At 44.9% G+C, this 18,222-nt stretch overlaps 2 protein-coding genes across 4 annotated transcripts in view; one reads left to right on the forward strand and one right to left on the reverse strand.

Annotated features, from left to right (window-relative positions):
• Window positions 1-10,452, forward strand: part of LOC124184368 (myrosinase 1-like) — a 42,298-nt gene extending 31,846 nt beyond the window's left edge. The window contains exons 10-12 of the mRNA XM_046573990.1: window positions 1,670-2,035; window positions 9,914-10,084; window positions 10,381-10,452. The gene's annotated coding sequence lies outside the window, so the exon portion shown is untranslated. The remainder of the gene's footprint in view (window positions 1-1,669; window positions 2,036-9,913; window positions 10,085-10,380) is intronic.
• Window positions 1-17,932, reverse strand: part of LOC124184365 (protein O-mannosyl-transferase TMTC1-like) — a 144,232-nt gene extending 126,300 nt beyond the window's left edge. Inside the window, exons 1-2 of one of the 3 annotated variants that reach the window (XM_046573979.1) lie at window positions 17,498-17,932; window positions 15,749-16,737 (exon numbers count right to left, since the gene is read on the reverse strand). In XM_046573979.1, coding sequence (XP_046429935.1) covers window positions 15,749-16,062 — 314 coding nt within the window. In that variant the 5' untranslated portion in view covers window positions 16,063-16,737; window positions 17,498-17,932. Of the gene's footprint in view, window positions 1-15,748 lie in introns of all 3 variants that reach the window. The other 2 variants (XM_046573980.1, XM_046573978.1) reach the window with 2 other exon arrangements.
• Between the last annotated feature and the right edge of the window lie 290 nt (window positions 17,933-18,222).

Below are 18,222 nucleotides of genomic sequence, written 5' to 3' on the forward strand. Positions count from 1 at the left end.
AAAGGGGCGAAATAAAGCGGGGAAAAAGGGGCCGAGATGAAGAGGGAAAAATTGCGCGGCCCTCGAGATCGAGAACTGTAAACAACTAATGAATTGTTGGTTTTTCAAAAACAACACCGGCTTGCACCAAGTTTATTGACAAGCCGAATTTCCTTAGATTGCCAATTCCTATAAGAATTCCGGTCCTTTTCAACTTCACAGATTTCTCAAGCGTGGGTACACATTAAAAATGAACTGATACAATATAACGTGATGAATAGTATAAATATAATGAATAACTTTGGGTGTAACTACTAGAACTGAAGATCAGAAGATTTGAGCATGAAAATATTTTCACTCGGTTTCAATTTTCGTTCTGAACAGTCATGGACCCTGATAATTGAAATCGTATATGAAAGATCGACGAGCTAAAGTGAGTTTACATGAAGTAATTTTGATTCCCGTTTCACAGAATCGAGCGTTTCATAAAATTATTATAACGTAAATGAACCTGCGTTTCTCAGAGTAAACTCATATTATACCTCTTCACAGACGCAATTTTATTCCTGGTTGATTAAATTTTTCATTTTCACAAGGACGCGTATTTGTATATTTCTATTTTTAAACAGCGCCACACAAAGCGCTACCTCGCCATTTTTCGAACACGATTCGTTCGCAAATGTCTTTTTAAAATCACTACATTCAATACCTGCGATGAAATGCCATGACGCGAAAAATACATTTCCTCTGGTTCGACGAGGCGTTTTTACGAGCCATGAAGTATCGATGCACGGCAATATAAATATATGGTTGAGTGAAAAGCATACGTGTATTTTTCTCCGTTCCATCGTTCCCAGGAAATTTTTTTCGAATCAGTCGCGGCTTCTGATTCCGTCGGATCGCAGCGCGAATCCGTTTACCCCAAATGGGGTGATTATTTATTCGTGTAACACGCGTGTAAACGCGTCCTCGAGGTTTTCCACTCGAGTTTTGAAACCATTCAACAATTCTACGTGCAACACAGCTCGAGTACCTTTGCGACTACGTTTTATCCCCACGGCTACCTCGCATCGATTTCTCATTACAGCTCGTTCAGATCCGTTTGACACTCCGTGTCCGTTCCAAATTAACGAATACGTAACGCGACTCCCTCGCTCTCTTCCTATTTCTCTCTTTTATGGCACGAGTGTAGATTTTTCCATCAAAACTTTAGGCTGACGTATTTAACCTCGGGAAAACTGTCGACGTTCCAAAGTAGTATAATACGAAGAGTTCTGCGTACAGATCCCGACACCGAAATGGTTTCTTACCAAAAACGATGATAACGTAGAGCACCGCGCGGAGGATTTTTTCTAGTGATTGATAAAGTTGACCAGCGAGAGGATAACCCCCACCGAAAAAAGTGTTTGAGTCTGAGTTAAAATGCCAGTAAAATATGGGTATCGGGATCTGTACGCGGTATTCTCCTTATTATATTATACTAGTTTCGAATCACTCGAGTGGTCGACAAATTGTCTCAAGACAAATTGTGAGGTCTGTACGTAGATATAAGGTGTCTATTTCACTTACAAAATTTACCCCGTTCCAGTAGCTCGAAATATCCGGCGCGATCTTGAGAGGGGGTGAATTTTTATTTCATACGTCAGAACGCATGTAACGTGAAAATCGAATTTACTGTTTCGTATTTCAGCACTTTGAAGGCCTTTGACACAAGAACCCAGGACGATACGGACACGCAACAGTTGACGAGAGTTGATTCGATTACCTGCTCGAGAATTGGACAAAGGATCGTACCTAAAGCTGGAAAAATCTTGTCGGAACTACAACCGGAGGCAATTCAAACAGTCGCGTCCTTTCGCCGAACGTATCTGTGTATTTTTTCACGATTCGGTTCGGCTGCTGCCGCACGACAACAGCCCGGATTCCAAACTAGGAAATCCCGTTTCCCGGAACTCGGAAGAGCTGAATGAAAATTCCGCAGAGCTGATGAAGAGTCGGATGACGACGATGATGATAATGAGGAGACAACGAAGTCCCATTGTTCCTACCAAGCGAGGTGAGTGAGATTAAAACGATGAATAATCACGAGGAAAGTGACCAGATTACCCCGTTTTCTTTCTCTCTTTCCCCCTCTGAGTTCCGGCGGCATATTCTTTATTCCCGGAGTCTCTTAATTAATATTAATTGACCATACAGACTAGCAAGCAACCGCGATTCTCCGCGCCCTTGTCCATTCTCGAAAAAAGCGATCCTCCTTCTTCTTCTTCTTCTTCTACTTTTTCTTCTTCTAAATTTTCAGCTTCATTCCGATTCTCAGCCCGGTACATTAAAATACATATACATAAATTTAACTCCCGACTGAAGCTTTTCGCTTCGTTACATTCTCTCGTCTCACGCCGGTTCTTTTCTGCCTGGAGAAAAATCGGAAGAATGCAACAATTTAAAATATTGAACAGAGAGAGAAGGATCAGTAATTGAGAATCATTTTCCCACAATGCGACGGGAGGAACGAATCTTTCACAATGCTTTTAACTCACTTATACAGATTCTTAGTCAAAATGCAAACCGATAGCAGCGATTCTCTTTATTTCCATTCTTCTTTTCTACGTTCACTTTGCCTTTTTTTGGTTCCACTGTAACTTTTTCCTCTGTTTCTTTTTTTTTTTTTTACTCTTCTCTTTTTTCACCTCGTACACTAGTCCGATTCAGTGGTAAACTTTTACCTCACGGACTGCAACGTAAGGGGCTATAATTTCACGAGCTAACGAAGCTGACGAGCAAAAAGTTGGAACTTCCTCTGCCAGTTTCGCGAGAGAGAAATCAGCAGGATTTTCTCTTTCGGTCTCTTTCTCTGACTTCCTTCGAACGATTTTACGCGTGTACACAAGCACCGAAAGGATATTGATGTATATTTATACACCACGTAATTCCCTCGCTAAAGCTTGAAAAGTAAAAAACAAAAGCAGTAAGAAAACCAAGGAAATGAAACCGAAGAGTAGGACAGGGAACTTGACCCAACTACCGCAGTTTCCACTCAACCAAAAGGGCTGCGTGTGACGGAAATACACGGCAGTGGAACAACGATCGTGTCGAAGGGACTTTGTTTCCGAAACAGCGTAAATAGGAGGAACAACGCGGAATTGAATAAGAAAGGGAAAAATGTATAAGTTGAGAATGGATTTATCGCTCGATGTTGAAAGGAAAACGCTTTGCGAATCGCGATATCACGCGATCTAAGCTATCATTACTATCATTGAAAGAATAACCCTCGCAGACGTTGTGCCGGAAGAGATAAAACGGGCTTAGGGGGGGTGACAGGGAGCTTAGCTAACTAAGGTAGTTGCCGGAGGTTATCTTCGCCGGCCCCTCGATTGCACCCCGGGCCTCCAGACAGTGCAGATAGCCGTGAAACTGTGCCTTTGAGATTTGTGGATACCTAAGGCATATGTATATATATATATATATGTATATATATGTATGTATGTATGTATGTATGTATGTATATAACGCTCCTCCGGCGATCTTCCATGATTTAAAGGTAGACCCTGCCGCTTAATCCCAGACCCGCTGTCTTCGCCCAAGTTTATTACTTAAGCCCTTGTTTACAGGGGAGAACATTCACTCAACGGTTTCTTGCGTCAGTCTCGGGAGCAATTTCAACCCCGCGATTTATTTCGCCGTTTATCTCATCTCTTGTATCGCGTCCGTACGCTTGTCTCGATGACGATGACGATTCTCTTCGAACGAGAAGCGGGATGGTTACGTAACTCCAGTTGAACCACTTTTGAGGCATGAAAATACGCGAACACTCGGATTGTTTCAGGTACGGCGCGCGAAGGACCGTCTTTGAACTATTGCAGGTTGTCTGTACGCCTATTCGTAGAGAATTCGGTTACGGCATACAAATCAAGGGGCGCTTCCTGCGTCTCGACTGATTCAAAGGAGTTCCCGGTAACGACTACAGCGTCATTTCCATCACCGTTCTCGTGTACTCTCGTCAATCGTTAACGAGGTATGCATAAACATAGGTGCACACCCTGCTTGAGATTCGCAAACTAAAATCGCGTCTCCTTTCCTTCGGGGAAGAGATCGTTGCTTCGATCGGGAATAAATAGCAACAATGCTCCACAAGACGATACCAAATTGTATCTTCAGTTCTGCAGGACCTGTTATGTATATTTTCAGGATTTTAAACTAAATTGTACTCTTCCTAATCAACTCGAAGATCTGCTTCCAGCTCTTCATCCTCCAGGGATGTTAATTCGGGCATCTCGTAACCAACGGACATGATCGAGGGGTGGAAAAATCGGGAAAAGTTGAGCTCGCCCCGATACGTAACCTTGAGCCGTAACTCCGCAGGTAACAAGGTTTGGTGTCCCGGAGACGGCGTAATTATCTCCATTTACATCAAAAGGCTCGAAATTTGGCGAGCAGCTGTAATCCACCTATTACTTCTAAATAAATGCAAATTCCCCCCCCCCCCCCCCCCCCCCCCCCCGCTTAACCCCTCAACGTATCTCTTTCCGACTCCCCGTCGACCCTCCGCGATGAGAGAGAAAACGGGAAGAGAATGAGAAAGCGGTTTCTCATCGAGTAACAAGCCGGAATTTACTTACGTAAATGCGACATTATTATGCGACCCGCATTACTTTATTACGTGGAACCTGCCGGAATTCCGCGAATTTTGCAATTCAACCTAATAAGGAAAAGTGCTTGGGGTCCATGTTGAGATTTCCGATTTGATATTTGAAGTCTTGGGATTTTCGGTACCACGTGTCTGGAAATAGTGCTTGGAGAGTTGTAATTGCGGACAGAATATTCTGGGTGACAGAAACGAAACTTGGACGTAAATTTTGGCGAATGAACGGAAAACGGAGGAGTTACGAGATAACGTGAAGCAAAATGGGAACACAAACAGGAAACGTATAACTGGCGATACAGCACGAATCGGAGATCTGGATATTTAGGCTCGAAGGTTGGAATTCCAATTCCCCGGTTTTCGCAGATAAGCAGGATATGCCGAATCGGGCAGATCTCTGTTTTTCAAATACACCAAAATCACGCGATGGGGTGAAATGTAACCTTCACATGCCCACGTATGTACGTGTCACGCAGCGTAATGTCTGTTTTTTCAGGCTGTCGCGATACGAAGCCTCCCATTTTCAATTCATCGGTCGATTATCTCAATCTGAAATGGGCAAACAGATTGCTGACAAAACTGAAACGAGGTCGAGTATTTTTGGGCTTTCCACGCCGACTCAGTAAACGGTTGACCATGACATTTTTTAATTTCACCAAGGACTTTTTCTACGTTAGTACGACCCCTGAAAAGCTTCCTAGAATTTTATTCCATATGTTTCGAATCACTCCTCCTTACTCCATAATTTTTCAAACCCATCCCAAAAACACCCAAATCGATATTTTAACAAACAAGAAAAAAAAAACATTTGGCTCCGAAATGAAACATTTTCACGCAAGGTTCAAAGTGGGACTTCGTTTTTGTTTTTCCATTTTTAAAATTTTTTCATAGTCACCTCTACTTTTTAATCATTTGTTTTATATTCATATCTGTTAAAAATCTATTATAACACCTACCGCATCTCCGATTTGATTACTGATTCAGTTCTAAAACACACTCATCAGTTTTTTAGAAATATTTTTTTCCAACGCTTTTAGAGTTATTTTTTTTCACCAAAAGTGTTCCGGAGAGCCCCTGGGTTCGTACATATTCGATGCAGTCCTAGAAGCAAGGTGAGACTTAACACCCGAAATTGTATTGGAAATTTTCCAAAACCTCGAATATGTAATTGACCACCGAGTAGCCGTAAATCCCTAACCTAATTCGCGCTTCCGCGTGTTACGCACTGTTTATCGAATGACGAATCTTCAGGGTACGTGGCGACAACAAGGCGTCCAAACCATCGATAATTGTCAAACGAAGTATTAAAATAATTACCCCACTGCGTAGTGGCGTATAACGTTCTGCGGAAAGAGGGGGAGGAGGTGCGTGCCGGGTTAAGTTAAATGTCACAAACCGAGGAGGAATTTCGTGTTTAAGGTCACCGGCACGGAAACATTGAGTTAAAATTATCTTAAACTTCCTCCACGACTTGTGAACGATGTTGTATTATACCTGGCAGTGATTCAGTGCCGCTGCTATTACATGCGAGTGTCCGCAGCACAGCGCTTGTTGGACTCTGCGCATTTCGGGTTTAATGGGCGAGTTAATACAGCCTGCCTCTCGTGTTCGTGCGTATCAATCGGAAGATCAGATTTAAACTTTTACGTACGTAGACATGCACGCTCGCGGATCGGGCACTAAATTCACCGATTGAACGGTGCGCGCGTGAATTCTTTCTCGAATTTCGTCACGACCGTTACACCGTCACGCCTGCGTACCTGCGACTATTCCACTGTGAGATAAAAATTTATCACAGGATCATGAATATCTAGTACCCCATAATACAAAATTTATTACGCCTATAATACCTGTGACAGATACTCGTTTAGTATACCAACGAGGTATAATAAAACACCGTATATGTACGGCAAAGTCCTTCGGTATTATAATCACCGATCGTAAATTCATTTTCATGCGTTACAAGAATTACCGAAATCGGACGAACGGCTGCGGATTTATTTTTCATAAATTGTAATGAAATATGACAAATTCGGGATATTCTTTGCAATCCGATCGCTTGTTCCGTGATATAAACAGCGGTTTTCCTGTACCAATGGCCACCAAAGTTCAGCCGGTAAAAACTCCAAGCACTAAGTCCAACCCAAACAAGGATAACATGCATGATAACAGGACCTTTTTTCGTACCCGCTGTATTACGGGACGGGAATTGGTGCGGGCAAATTCCGGGCAGCGAGTTGATGAGCCGGTTGTTAGTTCTTTGAGGGAGCTTAGTTGCGGTGGCAAAAACTACGGGGCTGAGAGTTTAGAGGGAATAGAACTGACCGTGAACAGCATGAAGAGCGGTGATGAGCTGGTTAAAGTACCAATTTTGGTTTGAACGGCGCATATCTCGGCTCCGTTCAAACTCCCTGAACACCAGAACAATGTAGATACATATTGCCTCGTTATCTGCCGGGTTCAGCAGGGATGGAGGGACGACGAAGCGAGGCGAGGGTGGAATTGAAAAGATTATTTCGCGACCGTTCGAGTACCTGCTCGATACAACGGCGCACTCTTCGCATTTGACAAATATCGATGGACTGGTGCTCGAGCTCCGTCATACTCGAACCCCATGCGTGCAATCTGCGAATGAAAGGCATCGCGTATATAATAACAGTTGGAATAAATTGATACTTCATTTTTTTTACGTCCGAGCCCCGAAACTCCACCTCTCTAACTGTCGCGTTAAATTAATGAGTGGATGATATCGAAATAATGATGATAATAATGATAATTTTTCACGGTTTCACAGTCGCTCGAGAATTGTTACACGTATTCGGGTCGTTATTTCGTCGGATCAATATTGATGTGCAGAGTTGTATTTCCTTGTAAGAGACAAGAAAAAATAAACAGAAAAAACAAAACTTTTCAAACCCTCGCGGTACACTTTATAAGCGTTGCGCTCGCACTGGGTGAGAGTCGAGAAAACTTTCGCAAGGGTGGAAAATTTCGGACCGTGATTCTCGATGCTGAACGTTAATGGCAATTCGATCACGAGGAGCTGGCGAGTTAGGCAAATATCGGGAGGAATGATAATGGAAAATTACGCACCCTTTCGGCGCCGGATAAATCGAGAAACTCGCTTCATTCGACGCTAACAAATCAGATAAAGATTAAGCTTGACATATCCAATCTAGAAGCGGCGAGATTCACTTACCGACAAATAATGCCTGGGAATAGAGAGGAGAAAGTGAATAAGGTGGAAGAGAGAGAGAGAGAGAGAGGGAGAGAAAACCAGGTTATCGAAACTTTGGCAAAAGAAAAGAGAAAAAAAAAAAATGTATCGCTTTTCTCACCTCTTCGAAATTGTCGCGTATATCCGCAAGCTGGTGCAGAGGCCCAGACGATAAAATACGTATAAGACGAAACAAGGAAACAGAGAGAAAAATAAAATCAAATACGGGGTAAAAATTGCGACCACATTTCGAGACCGGCAATTTATTTGGGCTCGTTTAGCGCTCGAGGAATAAAGCGAGAGAGCCGAGAACTGCCTCGGCTAAGACGCGGCTCTAATAGGGCCCCGACCCCAACTCCACTAGATGGATGGCTTATTGGCTGTCAATGCTCGCCGTTGGCTACCGAACGAACTGGAAGCCCCCGAAGGGCTGAGCAGATTGCTCTCAGCGCGACCTCAAAGGGACCACGAACCGCAGACACTATCTCGCGGGGGTTTAAGGCCGGAATTTTTCACCGGGTAATCGCCGCCACGCGGGGTTGGCAAAAGAAGAAAAAGGCGGGGAACCGACCGATGCCGAGTAAATATGCGTGTTGGCTGTGCTGTTTGTGTTTGTCAGATGGGGAAAAGCCGCCCCTGCAGACGATAACTGCCTCGGTGCCTGCCGTGTCCGCGATTTCAATGCGGCATAACGTACAGGCCCCGCAGATTATACTCGGGCTGAAATTATTCCCGGTTAATGAGGGCTTCCTGTAACGACTTTGTTACACGACACGGTTGCGGTCTCCCGACAAATGGCGTTCGCGCTTACCTTCCCTCCACCTTTTTTTTTGTTAACTTCGTTATTCATTCTCAACCCCTGCCGTAATCCTCGCGCCGTATGATACGGCCACGTTTTTCTCTTCCACTGATCGGATTCGCGGATGGACCGCAACTTTGCAGTTGCGTTCGTCGCGTTCAACCCGCTGAGACATTGGCGTCCATGGTACCACACTACCGAATTGAAATACCAAAAGTAGCCGACTGCTTTTTTTTATCAGAAAGTGCAGCCGCCATAGTACCAAACGATTGAATCAAGGTACCAAACACAGCCAATTCCTTCTTTTTCTTCTTCTTCGAGCGAAAGTTGCAGGTTCCGTGGTAACAAATCATTGAATTGAGGTACTAAAGGCGGCTAACTGCTCCTTTAATGGTCTCGTCATCTCGCCGGCTGCTGTCGTGCCGCTCGCCACAAACGGTGTAATCGATCGTTCAGTCACATGATTTAATCAAGTCGGTCCTCAACGTCGTAATATCTTACGTGACGTATATATCGGAACCGGACATCCGGCGATGAATGATGAGTGTAGAGGACACGCGGCCAGTTTATGATCAAAACTGATGGTCGAGGTTGTTAAACGGGTCAAAATTGACTGTCTCGTCTGACCTGAGTGCCCTGTTTTGTCCTCCTCTCGCATCTTTTACGCCCGAGCAAAGTGCTCTGCGGGACTTTGGGATACGGCCGATATGCCGCGGTCGGTGTGTACTTGAAAGAATCGCGTGCGTGTTTAACTTGAGCTCGTGTAAAAATGTCGTAAAGAAATCTGTGCGGTCAGGGAACTAAATTCAACTGAATTATTACCCGGCTTCATGCTCGGCCTGGTAACTATTTCGTACAGAGTAGAAATTACAGATCGAAATTTTTATTGTTCTTACGGCTTCTCAGCCTTAATCGTGTTTGCTTTTCATCGTTGTGAAAGTTTTTCCCTTCCGTATTCGATCACGCAAATTTCTTGTTCAGCCACTTTGACACCGTAATAGAATGATCGTACGAACAGAAGCAAAATTTAACAATATGCTATCGCAAGTGATAAAAATGTAGGTATAACTAAATGAAATTGAAGAAAATAGGATTTGTTGACCCGCCGGTATATTTTGGGAAAGTTCGTCCGAGGAAAGAACGCGAGGACGGAGAGTTATACGGGAAGGTGGAGAGCGTTGGTGTAACCAGGTATGGCCAAACTTTCCTTCTCTCGCATGCGAGACACGCACGCACGTACGCACTCGAGAAATCAACTAACGGAAACATGTTCCCGCAGAGTCCTTTTTCCCGGAGCACGAGGAGTATAAGATGCGGACGTAAGGGAAGCGAGGTGAAGATTGGGGGAGGAGGAGAGAGAAAGAAAGTAGGAAGACGCAACCTACGCAGCATTCTCAAGGTGGACCCAACAACCCCTCGCAAACAAACCGCGAGCCTGAGAAATATGGAGGTACATAAATTGGAAATTGAATAAACCAGCCCACCGCTGCGTCGTTGTCTTCGTTCGAAATACGGAAAATGAGAGCCCCGCTCATTTCGTGACCGAGACGATGTTTCTTTCTGCCTAGGCGTTATTCGGTTTCGAGCGCGACCCTCTTTGTTTCGTTTTTTCAACCCTTGTTCATTGCTTTTTTACTCCATTTTCTTTTTCATTCTCTGGTGAAAATTACATTTGTTATGGGAAAGCTTTCACGTTAATTCTATACCTTCGCCTACGCGTGTTATTATTCATACGTTTTCCTGCAGTTTGGTGGCAGCGGTGGGACGCATGACGGGTAGAAGAAAAAGGAACGGAATGCTGTTTGAATTTAATACGGAGCTTCTTGCTCCCTCCCCCGGCAGAAAATATGAAGTTATTCCGTCGTGGAAGGGACTGAGGGACTGGCTTTAGTGAGGGATCAAAGTCACGAAAAATAATACATATATTCAAGATGCGGTCGCGTGACTCTGCAGGGGAATACAAATACGAAATGTTTTCTCGTTTACGATATAAAAAAAAAAAAATTAAAACATTTTTGCTGCCATTTTTTCGTGAACTAATCGGAATAAACTTTGATTCGCAAGAGAGGAAGAATCGCGGCTACAGCGACAGATGTGGGAACTTGACGATCTGTCAATCAACGCCTCAAGTTCACCCTCAGACTCTAGCTAATTACGTCAAGGTAATTAAGTAATTAACCGTACCTCGCCTCGTTGATAGAAGCGGTCGAAGAAGGAGCTAGTATGTCACGCGTATCGTCACGTAGTCGCAGAATATTCCTATCTGCTTACTCTGTGCGCTCGTTGGATTACCAAGTAGCAACTTCATCCAATTAGAGGCTCTGGTGAATTCTTTGGTCATGCGAATGAAATACAGCTTCTTCATCTTGAGTGAGTCGGATTTTATCGATTTTATCGACTAAGAGACCTCAATTTTTCGTCACTTGAGATGAAAATATGTCGGTCACCTTTGTGGTTCAGTAATTAAAGGTTTTTTCTTTCACTTTTCCCGCTTTAAATTGGTTTTTCTATTTTTTTTTTTCTTGTATTCTTCAATTTTTATTTTCTTCCATCCAACCCCTCGATAATATCTGAACGTGTAATCTTAGCGACGTACACAGGCATAATTTTCTGCGTGAAAGTTGCGGCTGGGGTGTACTTATATTTCGTGCGAAAATTGATCGCGTGCTTGGAAAGCGCGCATTTGTGATAATAAGAAATCGCGTACGGGATTGCCCGCAATAAGCAGGAAAAAATCCCTTACGAACTTCACTTTCTAACAAATCATACTTACAATTAGCACAAAGCTAGGGTTATATCACATCGTGAGGTTTGTCTTTTGGGTACAACTTGATACAGTTCCGGGCTATGGAATTGTTCCAATAACCACGCACATCATACGCCACGTATACGTATGTATAAATTGCAAAGTATTCGATTCCTGGAAAAAGTCGACCGATTGAAAACTCCAAATATCAATGAGTTTCTATAAATAGGAATACGGTGATGAAATTCCGTGAATAAAACTGGCGAGATGGAAGCGGAGCGGACGATGCTCGAAACATACATTTTTACCTTCGGTTTGTTGAAAAAAGTTTTTTCAACTCTCCGGCAAGCATCTCCGCTTTTGAATTCGAAGGTGTCGCGAACGTGACAAAGTCTGCAAAGTCCCGAGCGAGAGAGTGACTTCCGCGCTTCTTCTGGGGATCGGCCATTGGGCATTGTGCTCACGAGTCAGTCTAATAAAATATTGATTCGGCGAAAGAACTTGTCGATGGATGCAGCGCGAAACGCCGACTCTCTGACGCCGGGACCTGAATAAAATCCCGGATCTGGAGAACCTACCGGCAATCCGGCGATTCGGGGCGTGCATCCGGTGCCATTTCTCTACGTCCGCCTCCGGCTGCAGTCGGCTGTATATTATACACCTCCGCATACCTTTTGTGGCCACGGTTTGATTTCTCGCTTTGCTCTTCGAACGCTGCACCCTCGACGCATCTCTTTTGTTGAACTAATGCGACTCGAAGAAAAGGGGAGGCGGGTGCGTCAAACCTAAGAGCTTTCAAAAGGTGCGACAATGTTCTCTAGGCTCGAAGCTTGAAAGGAGCTGAAGCCGAGCCTCTTAAATGAAATGAAGATTCGTGTTTCACCTTGACGCTACGACCCGGCATAAATTAAACTTTGTTTATTTCTGTAAATATTCCAAAGTCATATTATATTAGTCTCGGACCCTGTTTTCGAGTACGCATGACATGGTAACAATTTTAATTGTAATTTGCCGAGTCACTTCTTGCAAAATAATTAGCCTACCTCTCTCAGTCTCTCTACCCACAGTTTTTTACCGCGTTTATAATTCCGTTGCGAAGTAACCCGCGACCCTGACTCGTCCCGGGTCGCCCAATCTTTTCCTAAATTTACCGAGGTGGTTAGGCACCCTTGGCGGCACTGGAAAGCACGATTACCCGGAGAGTCAGGAGATATACATGTACCGTATTCCCTGAAATATCGTGGATTTAAACGTGGAAGACTGCGGAGACGAGAAAATACCACTTGCAATTTTATCCTTGTTGAAGATTTTTTATCCACGATATCTGCGTATCAGAAGCGGCGTGTAAGGGTATGTTTCGAAAAAATTGTATCCAGTGCTCGGAGAACGTCTTTGTCTGGCAAAAAGCGGGCCTCCATTAATAAGACAGCGGGTAGAAACGATTCGCGTCAATTCTCAGAGGACCATTTTGTCTTCTCGAATCTCCGAGGATTTAGCGAGCTTGGAACTCGGTGCTGCCGGGTTTCTAAAATGCCAGAACTTTCCGCATGTAGTCTGTATGTATACGTAAACCGTACGAACATATCGATATTCCAACGACTACGAAACGCCGGGTACTAAACGGAAGTAGGTGTATGTCTTAAAGAAAACTGAGGGAAGAAAGATGAGAAGAGATGCTGGGGAGGGGGTTACGGGGAAACCCAGCAAAGAGCGATGGTGTTCGCTGACTGGCTTACATCCACCGCGGGTCCGGATATACGTATAGGTAGAAAAAGAGAGGGGCCTCAGGTTAATAACGAGAGTGCTTCCTCTCGCAAAATCCTGACCTACTACAAACCACCATCCCCCTGATATTATGCCACTGAAACTGCACAACTTTCCCGAGCTGAACTTCAATGCGATTCTAGCATCCGGCTTAGGCTTTGGTTTCCCTTTTTTGTGGAGCCAAAACGCACATTTTGATAGAGGTTCAGGATATTACACCTGCGTATTCTGAGGAACAGGCGACAAAGTGTGGAGATTTCTTCACTGAAACCGCGGCGCAGGCAGTGGTATGAACTTACGGGAAATTTTTTGCAATAATATCATCAATCAGGTATTCAGAATTACGGATGACAAATGCAACTCTCACTATAATACCATAACCTCGAAGATTTCTAAGGCTGCACGGTCAGAATTCAACCTCAAAATTTTCCAATTCAAAATGCTTCGTTCAAAGAAGAAAAAAATACTCATCATCCGATTACGTTAAAACGTTGGTTGAAAAATTTTGTTGAGGCACTGGTTACCGAAAATGAACGAGCTCATTTCAAAAAATACGTCTGGTATCAATTTAGACAATAAATTCTTCAAGAGCAACTCCAAAATACTGTGGAAATTATGCTATATGCAATTTGAGCCGATTATTAAACTTGCCAATCGAAGCGTCTCACTTTCCAGAAAAAGTACGCAACGAAGAACGCAGGCTCCATCTATCTGCAAAACCGAAAAAGACCGAAGCGGTACGAAGTACATTGTTGGATTCCAGCACGTAAGAATGCGCATGATCCTCGCGACTTCCGTTTTGGAATTCGTAATGCAAAGGGCAACCCTGCGGGTCGACATCCGTTCGGAAGATATTTCGTATGAAAATTCGAGTCGTGTGGAGCTATGCGTCACGTCGTGAAGTTCGAATGAACGGATACTCATCTTCGGGGTCACACTACACGAGACTTATTGTCACAGGCATGTAGCTCGCGGAGTTGAATGTCTTGGGGGGATTTTTGATGGCCTGAGCTTTCCGGAACGGGCCGCTGGCTGATGTGCCAAACATGAAAGAACCCGAACGATATTTTGGCTGCCGTAATGAGTGGTAGTAGGAACGATAAACAAGCCGTACGTCCCGTTTATGTCTAGTTTCTGTTCAACTTGGCGGATGAAACGGAGCTTCGTCTATTCGTTGACAATGCGCAAGCGGACGTGGCACGCAGTGCCTACTTATACCGAGGCATTGTATGACGCACGTCGTGTTACACCAACCGGAAGAAATGTCGAGGAGCAGATCGGAGAAAGGGAAGAAGAGATACGACGCTATTGTGTATCAGGTCGGAAGTTTCGGGGCGTCTCCAATTCAGCCGCAAGTCACGCTTCTGCTCAGGCCAATTTCTGCGAAACACTCGGTACAGTGGCTGCAGTGATTCCGATTATTTTCAGCTGGAACGAGTTTGAGCTGCACGGTAAACCAGACGCTCAAGGCACGTCTACGGTGTTTCTACGCGATATTTTTCGGACACATTCGAATGACCGAAACTCCCGCCCTCTTACTCCTCCCCCTCCTCCTCCTTTGTCATAATACGCCCGAAGCTCATAAGTCTGAACCTAGCAGCGCGCTTCTGAGATGAAAGCGACGCGACATTTTCCTCCGAGTCTCTGACGTCCTGATCCCGTTGAACTTTGAGATCAGCCGATCAAGCTCGGACCAACGAAGAGAAAACTTTGAGGGCTCTCAGTGTCCTGACGAGAAATAAGAGAAAAAGAAATTACACGGACATATCTGGACTAATCTGGGTGTTTTGCTCGAGGGGGAAATATTTGGAAAGCACGTGAAACGGTTCGTAAAAATGAGACCGGGGATTGAGAACAGCTTCGGCTCACCGGTGTGAAAAGTGCAAATGCCAATTACTCATCAAAGCAAAACGATCTTGATCAGCGAGCTTACCTTGCCAAACGAGCTTTATCTAATGCTGCTAATAAAAAGGCGCATGTCGCTTGACAGAGACTTTTGATCCACAAAGTAAACGCGCAAACAGTCTTTCTTTCCGTAGTAAACTCAACTAGGTGGAAAAGATCACGATGCCGGGGATCAAAAGAGGCCGAGAAGAAAGAGAGGAAAATGAGGAGTAAAAAAAGACCCCACTGAGTAAAAAAGAAGCAAAAGAAGGAGGAAAGTCGGCTTAAGCCCAAGAGGGAACGGAATACCTCCTCCGATAGAAGAACAGTTTTGTAAAAGTGACCAGGATAATTTAACCCGCCACTTTCACACCCCGCTCTGCGCCTCGCACCGGGCACTCGTACCTGTTCAAACAAACTTACGACTATGTCACGGCCCTGTCAGTTTGCACACAAAGTCGTGATTCTCGAGGTTCTCTCTCATTCTCTGCCGCTGAGGAGGACTCGAAACCCTGACAAATAGGATTAATTAAAAACCAAGCCCAATATACTCGACGACGGAAGACCGCTTCAACGTTAATTGAGTGCTTTCCCTCTAAGAAGAGATGCGCTGCAAGAACAAAGGTGTGATTTTAAACCGCGGAGGATAACGTCTCTGTGAAACTCGGGAAAAATCGCCACCTGGAAATACAAAAAAGACTCCTCGTCCCGTCGACTTACCGGAAGGTCAGAGTGGTCAGAGGTCGGTAGCTCTTGTGGCTGTTCGGGTCCTGCATCGGGGTGCCCCAGAAGTCGTCCCTCAGGATGTTGGCGACCGAGCTTGAAGCCAGCACGTCCTTGTTCCTGACGATCGCCGGTATGTCGTCGTGCACGAAGTCGCCGCCAAGCGCGTTCAGGTAGCACCCTGTCGCCACCAGAGCGACCGCGACGTAAACGCACCATCCGGGTGGCTCGGCGCTCTCGGGGTCGCCGCAAGAGGAGCGTGCCGACCTCTTCACCTGGAGGCAGCAGCACCCGTTGTTTCTGCGTCTCATCTTTCGCTCTACCGCGCGACACTCGGTTGCTCGCCGCGTTCGCCGGACACGACACTGAAACGGCAAACCGGAGAACCGTTCATGCTTCTCACGGCGCGATATTCCGCACGGTTTTCGTACGTGGGGTGGATTTTTCACCCTCGTGAATTGAACGGTGACCTTTGGACGTCGATTGGAGTCTTGATGAGAACTTGACCGTAATATTCGCACGGCGGTTCGACGGTGTCGGTTCGTTTGAATATCCCTTATCACCCCCGAGGTTTCAAACTCGTTTCATTTATACTCACGAATTAAAGACGCCGACTGTAATTAACGGTTCGATTTACTTTACAACCCTTGCCGCGGTGTCGGCTCAAATGTTCTGTGATTTCCACTATTTTACTTTTAATTATTACTTCTCGATTATACACCCCGATACGTGTGTATCCTCTGATCCTTCAATACCCCAGCGGGAAAGCCGCGTGTACCAAGCACTTCCGAACTTAATTGAATTCGTTTCTTTTATTTCTCACACCCGCGGATCGATTCCCGCCCGATGAAACGAACCGCTTTGGCGTGTGTACCCGGGTTAGGATTCATATCGCACGTATCAATCTTCTCACTTTTTAATTAAACACCATCCCTGATGCACGTTGATTGAACCTAGTGAGTGGTTAGGATGCGCCGCCCGGATCCCTTAGAGGAAAAAGCGTGATCCTTTTAAGGTTTTTCTTTTTTTTAAACGAAATATACGTACGTGTACTTCGCTTTACATATCCACCCACAAATCCTCTATCTTTCCTTCCCAACGACGGTATTCAACGACACCGAAAGCTTTACATTCTTGTGGCGTATTTAATCGATTCGGAGAGCTGTTTCGAAATTTGATTATCGCTTTACGTCAAGAAGTTTGAGGAAAAATAAAACTTCTGCATACCGGACGAACTGATCGTAGCTGCGGGTGGGTCATCAATTGTGCAACCCCCGTATCTAAACGCTGAGCGTGCTGATTGAAAATTAAGATGCATTTGAACCTAGGCCGAGAATAAACGCGCGAAACCGTAAATCAGAAACCGGTCGCCCGACTACCCGGGATGGCGTAAGCTGCAGCATGACCTACATTAAGAACGGAACTTCCAGGGGGTGAAAAGCGTCTACAGTTTAACTCACTCGGGTCATAAGTCTGCCGCATATAATAGAAGAACCTGAGAATTGGTGTACCGATTTATTTAACGAGCCGAAAAAAAAAGACGTTTTCGGAAAAATTTTCAACTACTCTTCTTCAATAATATGCAAACAAATTTCGGGCAGGATGAAAAGAAAAACAAATTTTTATGAAAAAGTATCGACCAACTTTACAGCCGGAATTAGCTAGAACGATTCTAATCACAGTTGTGCTATACCTGTACGGTTCAAAACTCAAATTACATATTTTCTTTTTATACATATATTATACCTGGTCTGTTTTAAAATATTTTACTCGTATATCATGCGGCAAATATTTTACACAGATTAAACGCAGGTTGGTATGATTATAAAAAAATTAGTAATCACACGTTGTAGTTGTATTTTTCATTTATTTTGTCATTATTTCAATCGCGTCACAAACTTAAGTTCACTCCGGTTGACCGAGCGATTCCATAGCCATACCGATCGGCCGCACCATATACAGATGGGGATGAATTTATCTCATGTTCTCCTCTTACCGCGCGGTTTCTTTCAACGAGAATAATTCCTCATTCCGAGCTCCACCGGTTCCACTTTCGCACCATTTGCGCGTACGAAAAGTGGACAACCAAAATAAACAAACAAATAAAATCCAACCAGCGTCACTGCAGCCAAAAATCGCACCAAGGGGGTTCGCGGTCTTACAGCAGGGCGTCGGGACGCCAGTTAACGCGAGACTAGAGGCCGACGGCATCCGCCCGGTTATATACCCGGCGTATTGTGACCCTCACCCCCTGCGGGCGCACGCGCATCTTCTTCGTCGGCGAGGGCGCCTCGCGCTCCTCCGCAGCGTTCGCCGTTCAACGTGCCTTCCTAATGTCCCGGGCTCTTGTAGGTGCATGGCACCCATATCGGCATTCCAATGTTTACATTTGTTTTTCTCTCCGCGGAAATTGCACCCCCGGCCTTAAAGAGGGTATGGCGGTGAACGGGATGGCGGAGAAGGGGGACAGG

The sequence above is a fragment of the Neodiprion fabricii genome, chromosome 6 (genome assembly GCF_021155785.1).
Source record: "Neodiprion fabricii isolate iyNeoFabr1 chromosome 6, iyNeoFabr1.1, whole genome shotgun sequence".
Lineage (NCBI taxonomy): Eukaryota > Metazoa > Arthropoda > Insecta > Hymenoptera > Diprionidae > Neodiprion > Neodiprion fabricii.